We start from the raw sequence: 12,839 nt of genomic DNA on the forward strand, positions 1-12,839 counted from the left end.
AGGAAGTACAGTTCCCGCTCAGCCCAGTCAAAACTGTTCGCTGCTCTGGCCCCCCAATGGTGGAACAAACTCCCTCACGACGCCAGGACAGCGGAGTCAATCACCACCTTCCGGAGACACCTGAAACCCCACCTCTTTAAGGAATACCTAGGATAGGATAAAGTAATCCTTCTCACCCCCCCCCCCCCCCCTTAAAAGATTTAGATGCACTATTGTAAAGTGGCTGCTATTATACATGGGAATACCTTGGAACAGGCTTCCCAAATCAAAATCACTTGGATCTGATTTGCTGGTGTTGTTACAGTATTTTATGTCCAAAAATATATAAAGAAATTGCTCAGAAAACTTGGGAGGCCAAATAGAATCACCAGCGGGCCAAATTCGGCCCGTGTGCCGCCTATTGGGAAACCCTGTCCTACAGCATCTGGACAGCATTTCATGTGTATCTTAGTTATTACACTGAATTTTTTGTTCCCTTAGGTCAGGTTGTGAAATCATCTTGATGTGTACAATGTGTGTTTTTATTCTCATGAGATTTACATTGTGAAGGCCTAACATTGTGTATTCTGGGCTACCCTGGGAGTATTTCAGCCTGTATGCTGAAACTGCCCCCGTTAATCATTGCAATACTGAGGTGGAGAAAGCCAAAATGGAGTCATTAGTTGATGCAGGATGCTGCAGAGCTATGAAACTCAAAGAAATATGACAAACTGAAGTCTACAACAACATTCTCAACTGATATCAGATTTGGTTGGACATTTTTGACGAGTTTCAGCTGTAAGACGAGGCTACTAGGAACGGTACCATATCACAGTCATTTTATGCCCCTTGTTCATTGCTCACTTGTACAACATGATCTCCGGCTGTCCACCTTGGTAAGCCCTTTCCATGAGCACACAATAGGAAAATGACAATGGGCAGATGGAGATATGGAGAACAATGGAATATGAAAAACAACGGAACAGAATGTCAGTTACCAAGCCCGAGGTTTGGTCCCAGCATGTGAAAGCCTGTAGCCTTATCTAGGACCCACCCTGGTTCCTGGAACCCTCAGGACTTCATGTGTATACCCTCAGCCCCCACACACAATCCTGTCCTTTTGACTACTATTTTTCTCCTGGCACTGACAGAAAGAGGCTGTCTCTCTCAGTATTTCTTATCTGTCTCTCTCTCTTTTAGCCTGGATAATTAAGAGTGGCTGTTGGTCAGTAAAAGTTGGAGAAGGCCCAGAGAAAAGAGAGAGAGAGAGGGAGAGAGGCAGAGAGAGAAAGAGGAGAATAAGAGGGGTAGAGAGAAGGGGGAGGGAGGGAGGTGAAGAAAGTGAAAGGGAAGAGGGGGAGAGCAAGAGAGAGGGGAAGAAAGTGAGAAGGGGAGACAGGGGGAGAGAGGGGAAGAGAGAGGCAGAGAGAGAGAGAGAGAGAGAGAGAACTGGAAAGTGAATGGAGAGGGCAGGCTTTCAGTCACAGGAGGAACATTTGGTGCAGTGCTGAAACTTCTTCCCCAAACACAGCTTCTTCTTCTTCCTCTACCTAGACCTTGCCACGGTTATGGCCACAGGGCACATATGAGAAGGTGACAGGGGACACTGACACTCGGACTACACTAACCTCTGGTAACTTTTTTTGGGGGGGGGGTTGGGGGGTTTGCTTTTGCCATTTTTGGAAAACTACATTTTGTACACTTGTTGATTTTGGGTCTGCAAGGGCCTTTGATGCCAATACTTTAATCTACGGTATGCTAAAGAATGTTTCATGTTTAAATTAGGAAACAGATTGTTTCTTGTTTGAAATGTGTTTATTATTCAATTGTTTAATGCATTGTAAAGCAAGTTGTACCTGTTTGATCCTTTTGGGATTTAAACTGAGTATGAACTTTCAGTACAATTTCAGATCATTCTGTTTTTTGAGTGTGTTTTAGTGTGTTGTAGCTTTCACTGAAGCTTTGTGCTTTATCAATGTCTCAATAGATGTGATAATCTACTAGTGTTTATATTTCTATGATCTGAGCGGCTGCAGCAGCAGACAGCAGGTAGCATACTGAAGACATTAGGAGCAGTTATCAGTCCCTTGTTTGTGCCTCTGTCATATGCAAAGAATGAATGGAATTATTTAACTGAACTCTGCTTGGCGCTCGACTCAGTCTCCTCTCATAAACAGAAAAAGAAAGTTGAGGGAACAAAAACCATAGAAATACCAAGATCAGGGGTTTGCATAAATTGCTTTCATGGGTTTCTGTGAGTGTGACAGATTTATATAAAACAAAAGTTAGGCATTCCCAAAAGTAAACCCCTAGCCTGTAGCTCATTCTAAAATAGGAACATATTGGATGATAATATACCCCTCCCAGGCTCCAAGTGGTTTAGTCTACTGTGATGATATGGGTTCATAGTTTTGCTTATTTGATTTGATTTCAAGGGAGAGCTAATATAATGTTTTGGCTTTTCCCTTGGTGCCTGAGGAACTTGGCAGTAATTACCGTTCCCCTTACCTTGGCAAAGTTGTAATCAATTATGTATATAAACCCTGGATTGCTGATGCTATGTATTGGCCAAAGAGAGTCTTTGAAACCACCAGTCAGCCATATTGGCACTCCCCAGAAGAAGCAGGCCTCCACATGAATGAATGGAATTCTACACTATTTCAATTAAAAATGTTAAGAACAAAATGACATCTATTTAAAGGTCCAAAGCAGCCATTTGTATCTCAATATCAAATCATTTCTGGGTAACAATTAATAACTTACTGTGATTGTTTTCTATTAATATGGTCATGAACAAAAAAATTGCTTCTTAGCAAAGAGCAATTTCTCAAACAAGAATTTTGCTTGGACTGTCTGGGAGTGGTCTGAGAGGGGAGGGATAACTGAAAAACGAACTGTTATTGGCAGAGAGCGTTGGAATTCCCATCAAAACAGGCAGACATTTCAGGCGGTATTTTCAAACAGCTCTTACACTAAAAGGGCATTATCATCATTTTCTGCATTTCAAATTATTATTCCAACCTCAGTGTGGAAATATATACATATTTTACTGCACTGGGCAGTAAGTATTTTTGTTTTTGTAGTGGGGAAAGTAACAAACTATACTTTAAGGAATATTTCTAAATATATATATTTTTCTGTTTAGCTAACATAATCAAATGTATGTGTCTGTAATAAAATAAGGAGCTTATAATAGAATAAAGCTAGCAAAAACAAATGAAGGTATAAAAATAAATGTATTTATATAGCTTCCAAAATAGTTTTTACAATGGTGGCGGAGTGTCACAATTGAGGCGCGGTGGCTTAGAGACAGCTAGTCAGTCAACTAGTGTATAAATCATTGGTTGTAGTACATGCTGAACAGCAGCTGTTGATTTTGGGATGGAATAACTTTTAATTGCATTATTTAAAGGAGTTCAGTCCAAAATGCAATGGTTGACATATTAAACAGTAATTTAAGACAGCAGGTGCTAATGTTTAAATAGCTATTCTAGTAGGTGCACATTAACTTCCCCAATTAGCTTTGGAGTTGTGAAAACAACATCTCAAATGTATCCCTAACAACAACTCTATCAATCAGAAGACCATAGCAACCAAAAAGGTTAGGGTAAGAACCAGATGAAGGAACCAGAAAATCCGTAAGTGATCATCTATATAAGTTTGTGCTTTCGGCTCGAACCACGAACAGGTTAACTCTGTTGGTAGCACCTTTTCTGGAAAAGTGGGAGGAATCAGCTGTTCAACATGAGCTTCCTGACTCCCATGTCCAGCTGGATGCAATCCACCAGGCATGACATAAATATTTTACAAAGTATTGCTGCAAACTAGATGAATAACTCAGACTCGATAATAATAAATAAGGTGTCTGGAATAGAATTTGGAAGTCATGTTACGGGTTTTAGGCAACATGTCAGATTTAAAAAAATCTTTATGATGGATATTGTTTTGTGTTTTTCTAGTCGGGGAGGGGGGGGGTTATAATAAACTGCATACCAGCGACCCGTCATCTTGACCAAGATGGAGAGCTATTAAGTGTCTGCACTGCTCCAATAACGTCAGAGGTCAATGACTGGGTCATACAAAATAAAAATAAACATATGGTTGACGGCACTGCACTGACCTGCAAAGTGCATGGGTTATTTGAGAGAATTTTGTGGCATGCATTCTCAGCTGGTGCCTACTCCATCAAACTTTAATGTAGCCCATTCAGGAATGTGTTCCTTTAACTGTGTAGTCCAATCACAACCAGGTCTCTTTGTGTCTTGGACAATGGTTGCCATCCATTCGTCATGACTACATGTGTTTGGTCACTGTCCAGAGCTGGAATTTCACTGTCTGACGCCATAAATGAATTCCATGTGGCTTTAGCAGAAATGTAGAAATATCCAGTTTGGGGTACTAGCGAATGGGTCTTTGCTTTCTGGGATCATTGGGAAGTCCCAACTCTGACGTCACATCATTGAAGTTGAAATGTAAAACAGTAAGGGTTAGGGTTAGGGTAAGGGTAGGGGTTAAGGTTAAGGTTTATGGTAGGGATGTCCCAAGGATACAGGATAGCACTGACCATACCAAATTGCCCATGTCACGCTGCTGCTCCAGCGACCTCCCCTAGTGCTCTGGACGGATTTGGGGGGAAAGACCGGAACAAAATGGACGGCTCTACCATGGCAGTTTGGAGCCTCACTGAGCTGTGCCGCAAATCCCCGGTCAGGGAGTGGAAAAACACAGTCATGTTATGGCTGTGACAACAAACCGACTGCACAGTTACATATGGTGGATCAGGGTTAGATTTCGGTCATTGCAGAATTGATCTATCCAAGTCTGGTCATTGTCTCAGGAAAACCCACTGCTTAAGGTTGATCGGATGGATTGACTGAGCTGACTAAAGGTCTTCCTTCCTTCCTTCCTTCCTTCCTTCCTTCCACAAATGCTTTCTATGGAACATATCTGTTCCTCATTTATAGCTGCTTCTTTTTATAATGTCTGCAGTTTCTAACTTTCACGGGCTGGAAACTGCAATAAAATATACCATTTCCTAAAGAAGCCAGAGGGAAACAACGAAGTATGATCAAAACAATTCTGAGTACTCACACACACGGAGAGAGAGCGAGTGTGTGTGAGAGAGCGAGTGTGTGAGAGAGAGAGAGTGTGTGAGAGAGAGCGAGTGTGTGAGAGAGAGCGAGTGTGTGAGAGAGAGCGAGTGTGTGTGAGAGAGCGAGTGTGTGAGAGAGAGCGAGTGTGTGAGAGAGAGCGAGTGTGTGTGAGAGAGAGCGAGTGTGTGAGAGAGAGCGAGTGTGTGTGAGAGAGCGAGTGTGTGAGAGAGAGCGAGTGTGTGAGAGAGAGCGAGTGTGTGAGAGAGAGCGAGTGTGTGTGAGAGAGAGCGAGTGTGTGTGAGAGAGAGAGTGTGTGAGAGAGAGCGAGTGTGTGTGAGAGAGCGAGTGTGTGAGAGAGAGCGAGTGTGTGAGAGAGAGCGAGTGTGTGAGAGAGAGCGAGTGTGTGAGAGAGAGCGAGTGTGAGAGCGAGTGTGTGAGAGAGAGCGAGTGTGTGAGAGAGAGCGAGTGTGTGTGAGAGAGAGCGAGTGTGTGAGAGAGAGCGAGTGTGTGAGAGAGAGCGAGTGTGTGTGTGAGAGAGAGACCTCAGAATGCTCTTCCATGTTTCATTGCCACTAACACATACTTCATTTGCTTTATCTTGTTTACAACAAATACAATATACTGACCCTCCATCTTTTGTCACAGATATGTCTACTTTCAATATTAAGATATGCATTGCATGCAATTCAAGTAACAGTAGTGACAAGTAAGAAAAACAGTCTTGATTGGTTAACTGATATGAGAAATTGTAACGACAATCTCAGCAATGCATGTGTTGTTTCCCTTTCCCTATAGGGGCACAATTGGAGTTTGGTACTTCAGCATCATGGGTTGCAAAACAAGATCCATGCATTGTGTCTTGCGGTGTGTGTGCTTCATGCTCCTTCACTTGTCTTGTACAGCACAAGATGAGGACATGAGATTCAGTAAGAGTGCTTCTGTCTTCATCGTTATGTGTGACACATTTCCATTGCATGGTGTCCGTTATCTCTCAGGTTTACTATAAAAACAGAATGGATGTTCAGGAAAGCTCTCTATGAACCGTATTGGTAAAGGCCATTCCTTTAGAAGAAGTGAATACTCAGCATTAATGTTTTTTCTCAAGGCTGTGTACCACAACTCATGTGTCTCATGTCTCTTACAGGTTGTAAGACTGTTGCAAGTGATCTGGTCTTTATCCTAGACGGCTCATGGAGTGTAGCTGATGTGAACTTTGAACTAGTCAAGCGATGGCTCGTCAACATTACCACAAGCTTTAACATCGGACAGAAGTTCTCCCAGATCGGAGTGGTCCAATACAGTGATGATCCAATCATAAATATTCCACTAGGGAAGCACCTTCATATCAAGGATCTCATTAGAGCCATGGAATCCATTGACTACATGGGAGGAAATACAAGGACTGGGACGGCCATACAGTTTGCTAGCGACAAACTGTTTAACCTGTCTGAGAGAGGCCCAAAGGGCGTTGCTAGAATCGCTGTGGTCCTAACAGACGGGAAGTCACAAGATGAGGTGAAAGCTGCAGCAGAGGCAGCCAGGAGAAGAGGAATAATCATCTTTGCCATTGGTGTGGGATCTGAGACAGAAGAGGCAGAGTTGAATGCTATTGGAAACAAGCCTTCCTCCAACTACGTGTTTTACGTTGATGACTATAAAGCTATTTCCAAGATCCGTGAGACCATAAGGCAGAAATTGTGTGAAGGTAGGCATTGTTGTGATGACAAAATGGGGACAGTCATAAGCCCTATCCCTCAGCTTTATAACAAACCAAGTGGGGCAATCATTTTTGTTGTTGTTCGTTAAAATGAAGGAGAGGGCCTTTAAGGACTCTTCGGTTCATTTAACATGTTTGCACATTGCCAAACATTGAAGCTCTTTAAAACCAAGAACTGTCTTGAAATCAAATTTTTTCTCAAGATCTAATGATTGTTAATGTAAATGTTTTCTAAAGCTGATGACTATGGATGACGAGCCAAACTGTGCCTAGAGAGTAATGTCAATGTGATGTTAGTGCTTCAGGTGACCCAATATCTGGGCAAAGGAGAGGATGATATGATGTGATCTGCTCTCTGCCCAAGGCCTAAATAAAAATGAACAAGCAACAACAACAAAACAGCTATCAATTGCTTTTGACCGGAACGGGCACCTTCTGGTAAGAAACAATACATAGTGATTTTTTTGGTTTGCTTGTAGATTTTTATTTCAATCTTTTTTGAAGGAACATACATGGCTTAACGGCAGTAAATTACAATAGTTGCTGGCAGCGCAGGCATATTTGGTTAGTAATTCTGAAATTTTGACGCTTGCAGAGCTGGTGAATGGTAGCTTGAATGGTAGCGGTTTGTGCAGAGAGGCGATCTCGTCATATTCATCATCTCCTTTGCCCAGATACTGGTTCATGCTTCAGAGTGAAGTGAAGGTTAGTGAAGCTATTTAAAACAAAATGGTTTCATCAAGAACAAGAGCAGAAAAAACTCCCAGAACCACGCATAAAACAATAGTTAGGAAAATCAGACCTATTTGAGTGGTTGTATCCACTTAAAAACAATAAGGATGCCTGATCCCATGTAAATGAATAGCCTACTGTAATAATTAACATGCGTGATTAAGGGGTGGGTGTAATGGTCAAATTCTGTCTAGTTTTCACAATGGGAGGGGTGTTCTTTAGACAGCCTGCATATTTGCAAAATGTCCAGTGATCCTTTCCAATGCCTTTTACAACAGATTATCTGACACTTCGGTTTCCAGGTCAAATTAAATGGATTTAACTCAAAATTAACATGCAGCACGACCAGAAAAAAGGATGGTGGTATGAAAGTGTGTTTGTGATGTTCAACCAGTCACACAAAAATACGTACTCTGCTGTGTTCTAAATTCTCTCATTCTCTTTATTTCAGAGACTGTTTGTCCAAGCAGTATCTCAGTCGATAACGGTGATGTGAAGGGCTTCGATATTCTACAGTCTCTTAATTTGGCCAAAAAGGTCAAAAAAACTCAAGGGTCTTTCTATGGCTCCAAAGCCTTCCAGGTGACATCTCGCGTTGACCTGAGTGAAAGCACGACGTAAGCTTTAAACACCATGCCATGTCCAGGGGCGTAGCACAGTTTCACTGGGCCCCCTGTTTTTCATGTGGGCAGAGAGAAACATGTGCAGATTTATAGCTAATCTCATGCTATTTTACACATTTTGGCTATGAGGTATATATATTTTTTGCTATTTTATAGCTCAGGGATTCTTGAAAGACAGGACAATCTTAATAAAAATACAAAAAAAAAGGAAACATATATTTTGATAGACCAAAGTATCAGCTACAGTATAACAGCATGTAAAGGAACAACCTCCAATTTCTATATGTTTTCATAAAATGCAACTAACTGGATTCCTGCCAACCCCATCAGACACCATAAAAGGCATTTTATTTTTACAATTATTATCGAACAGGTGTTTAAAGGCCTATATAAAAAAACATATTTGATATAATATTGAATTAGACCTTTATTGCTACAGCCCATAGAAACACATTGAACTACACATTAATAAATGGCAAAAAATAAATAATAAGGTACAAGGTTTTGAATGAGAAAACTTAGACCCATGTTTGGTCACGTTATTTTTGGCACATTTTACCTATACATTTTTTGCAGCCTGGTACTGGATTACCTTCAGACAACTTCCCTGAAGCTTATTAGTTTGTAACTCACACTGTTTGGGTTTTACAGACAGATTTGTTGCGAATGTCTTGTCTGGATTCTCTCATGTGTATAAAAAGGCCACTTTCAAAAGCCCCGTTGTATGGATTAAGTGAAAACTTGATATATCCGGAAAGAGGGGATTGAACTGCAGCCAATACAATAAATTGTACTGTATGTCTCTAACTTAAACACACAGGGAGCTACTCAATATCCAAAATGACATCACCTTGTGGGTGTGGGTGTGTCAATCAAATCTAGGGGGTTTTAAAGTCAGAGATGGCTATTTCATGAAACTCAATAAGATAATTTTCTAGGTAATAAACATCATTGCCAGTTTTTTAAATTTTAAACACTTTTTTGGAAAGTTTGAAATTGGGTTCCTTTGCTCCGGACAAAGGCATTTTGAAAGTTTAGAGAATTCCTCAAACAAATCTCGTCCCTTCTAAGATTCTCATGAATGTACATTTTAGGGCTCAAATAAAAATAACACAACAAAATCATATTTTTTAACTATAAAAATAAAATGTCCCTGTCGGACAACAATTGTCCTGACTTTCAAGAGTCTCTGAGCTAATTTCCTGACATTCTACATATTGCTGAGAGAAAATGTTGTAGTTATAAAGCTAATTTCCTATAATTCTGAACACTTCTTTCATGGTATGATGCTTTTTTTGGGGGGCTGGGGGACCCCCCCGCCCCGTACCTCAGTATGTGCAACACCAGTGGCTGTGTCAATATTTTATTTTTTATTTGTATTTTTTATTAACCATCCCTCTTCGGAGGACAAATGTCTTTATTTATTTATTTTTACAGCCTTTCTGCTACATATACACTACCGTTGAAAGGTTTGGGGTCACTTAGAAATGTTCTTGTTTTTGAATGAAAAGCCAAAAAAATTGTCAATTAAAATAGCTTCAAATTGATCAGAAATACAGTGTTGACATTGTTAATGCTGTAATTGACTATTGTAGTTGGAAATGGCTGATTTTTAATGGAATATCTATATAGGTGTACAGATGGCATGTTGTGTTAGCTAATCCATGTTCATCATTTTTTAATTGATCATTAGAAAACCCTTTTACAATTATGTTAGCACAGCTGAAAACTGTCGTACTGATTAAAGAAGCAATAAAAGTGGCCTTCTTTAGACAAGTTGAGTATCTGGAGCATCAGCATTTGTGGTTTCGATTACAGGCTCAAAATGGCCAGAAACAAATAACTTTCTTCTGAAACTCGTCAGTCTATTCTTGTTCTGAGAAATGAAGGCTATTCCATGTGAGAAGCGAGCATAGAAGTAGTTTAGCTCGTCTGGTAGGCTTGTGTCACTGGGCAGCTCTCGGCTGTGCATCCCTTTGTAGTCTGTAATGGTTTGTAAGCCCTGCCACATCCGACGAGCGTCAGAGCCGGTGTAGTACGATTCGACCTTAGCCCTGTATTGACGCTTTGCCTGTTTGATGGTTCCTTGGAGGGCATAGCGGGATTTCTTATAAGCTTCCGGGTTAGAGTCCCGCTCCTTGAATGCGGCAGCTCTTGCCTTTAGCTCCGTGTGGATGCTGCCTCTAATCCATGGCTTCTGGTTGGGGTGTGTAAGTACAGCCACTGTGGGGACGACATCATCAATGCACTTATTGATGAAGCCAATGACTGATCAGAGGAGGAATCCCGGAACATATTCCAGTCTGTGCTAGCAAAACAGTCCTGTTGCTTAGAATCTGCTTCCTCTGACCACTTTTTTTATTGATCTAGTCACCGGTGCTTCCTGCTTTAATTTTTGCTTGGTATCAGGAGTCAGGAGGATAAAACTATGGTCAGATTTGCCAAATGGAGAGTGAGGGAGAGCTTTGTATGTGTCTCTGTGTGTGGAGTATAGGTGGTCCAGAGTTATTTTCCCCCTGGTTGCACATTTAACATGCTGATAGAAATTTGGTAAAATGGATTTAAGGTTCCCTGCATTAAAGTCCCCAGTAACTAGGAGCGCCATCTCTGGGTGAGCGTTTTCTTGTTTTCTTATGGTGGAATATAGCTCATTCAATGCTGTCTTAGTGCCAGCCTCTGACTGTGGTGGTATGTAAACAGCTACAAAGAATACAGATGACAACTATCTCAGTAAGTAGTGTGGTCTACAGCTTATCATGAAATACTCTACCTCAGGCGAGCAATAGCTCAAGACTTCCTTAGATATCGTGCACCAGCTGTTGTTTACAAAAATACATAGACCGCCGCCCCTTGTCTTACCAGACGCCGCTGTTCTATCCTGCCGGTACAGCAAATAACCAGCCAGCTGTATGTTGATGTTGTAGTCGTTCAGCCACGACTCTGTGAAACATAAGATGTTACAGTTTTTAATGTCCTGTTGGTGGTTTAATCTTCCTCGTAACTCATCGAGTTTATTCTCCAAAGATTGCACTTTGCCACCAGAATGGAGGGAAGTGGGGGTTTATTCGATCGCCTATGAATTCTTAGAAGGCAGCCTGACCTTCACCCCCTCTTTTTCCGCCTCCTCTTCACGCAGATCATGGGATCGGGGCCTATTCTTGAGGAAGCAGTGTATCCTTCGTGTTGGGCTCATCATAGTTGTGAAAGGAAAAAGAGGATTCTGCTAGTCCGTCGTGAGTAATCGCAGTCCTGATGTCTAGAAGTTATTTTCGGTAATAAGAGACGGTAGCGGCAACATTATGTACAAAAAAAGATTTTAAAAAAGTTACAAATAACACAAATAAACATCTGCCATCCTACTTACTTACTTACTTATTGCTTCTTCAATCAGTACAACAGTTTTCAGCTGTGTTAACATAATTGCAAAATGGGTTTATTTTATCTTTATTTAAGTTGGCAAGTCAGTTAAGAACAAATTCTTATTTTCAATGACGGCCTAGGAACAGTGGGTTAACTGCCTGTTCAGGGGCAGAAGGACAGATTTGTATCTTGTCAGCTTGGGGATTTGAACTTGCAACCTTTTGGTTATTAGTCCGACATTCTAACCACTAGGCTACCCTGCCACCCCAATTAGCCTTTTAAAATTATAAACTTGGATTAGCTAACACAACATGCCATTGGAACACAGGAGTGATGGTTGCTGATAATGGGCCTCTGTACGCCTATGTACATATTCCTTTAGCCGTTTCCAGCTACAATAGTAATTTACAACATTAACAATGTCTACACTGTATTTCTGATCAATTTGATGTTCTTTTAATAGACAAAATTAGCTTTTCTTTCAAAAATAAGGAAATGTCTAAGTGACCCCAAACTTTGAATGGTAGTGTACATACATTTTATAAATACATTTTCATATACATTTTGCATACACATTTTACATGCACATTTGACATACATGGTACTTTTATATAAAGCATTCACATAACAATAATACAATACCAAACATAAACTCTTTAATCCCAACCCTCAGCCCATCCCACCTATCACCATAGACCTCAGCTCTTTAATCCCAACCCTCAGCCCATCCCACCTATCACCATAGACTTTAGCTCTTTAATCCCAACCCTCAGCCCATCCCACCTATCACCATAGACCTCAGCTCTTTAATCCCAAACCTCAGCCACTCTCAGCCTATCCCACCTATCACCGTAGACCACCCTTGTTTAGTTTCCATGTGCCATATGTTTTTCAATTGTGCTGTGATGTTTTACATCATTTTTTTTACATTTCTAATCGTGTAGTATCCACAGATTGTGAGGTAAAGATGGTAACCTTTCCTACGAGTGTCACTGTTGCCATGTCTACTTTATCACTCTGGTTTCATAGTGATGTGATTGACTGGTTGTTTCATGGTGATGTGATTGACTGGTTGTTTAATTTTGGCCAACAGGAACTTGTTTCCAGACGGCCTGCCTCCGTCCTACGTCTTTGTGTCCACACTGAGGTACAAGGGGTCTCTGCTCAGGGAAGAGTGGGACTTATGGAGGGTACAGACCAACAACGGGAAACCACAAATGGCTGTCACACTTAACGGATTTGAACGCAATGTCAAGTTCACTACAACCAGTGTAGCACCAGGTGATACTCAGACAGTGGTCTTCCAACAAGAGCCTTCCAAGGTACCTCAACACC

At 41.1% G+C, this 12,839-nt stretch overlaps 1 protein-coding gene across 3 annotated transcripts in view; it reads left to right on the forward strand.

Annotated features, from left to right (window-relative positions):
- Positions 1-1,382: 1,382 nt before the first annotated feature.
- Positions 1,383-12,839, forward strand: part of col21a1 (collagen, type XXI, alpha 1) — a 47,853-nt gene continuing 36,396 nt past the window's right edge. The window contains exons 1-5 of one of the 3 annotated variants that reach the window (XM_065002639.1): positions 1,383-1,612; positions 5,868-5,998; positions 6,217-6,777; positions 7,973-8,138; positions 12,598-12,826. In XM_065002639.1, coding sequence (XP_064858711.1) covers positions 5,899-5,998; positions 6,217-6,777; positions 7,973-8,138; positions 12,598-12,826 — 1,056 coding nt within the window. In that variant the 5' untranslated portion in view covers positions 1,383-1,612; positions 5,868-5,898. The other 2 variants (XM_029685416.2, XM_065002638.1) reach the window with 2 other exon arrangements.

Source organism: Oncorhynchus nerka, linkage group LG16 (genome assembly GCF_034236695.1).
Source record: "Oncorhynchus nerka isolate Pitt River linkage group LG16, Oner_Uvic_2.0, whole genome shotgun sequence".
Lineage (NCBI taxonomy): Eukaryota > Metazoa > Chordata > Actinopteri > Salmoniformes > Salmonidae > Oncorhynchus > Oncorhynchus nerka.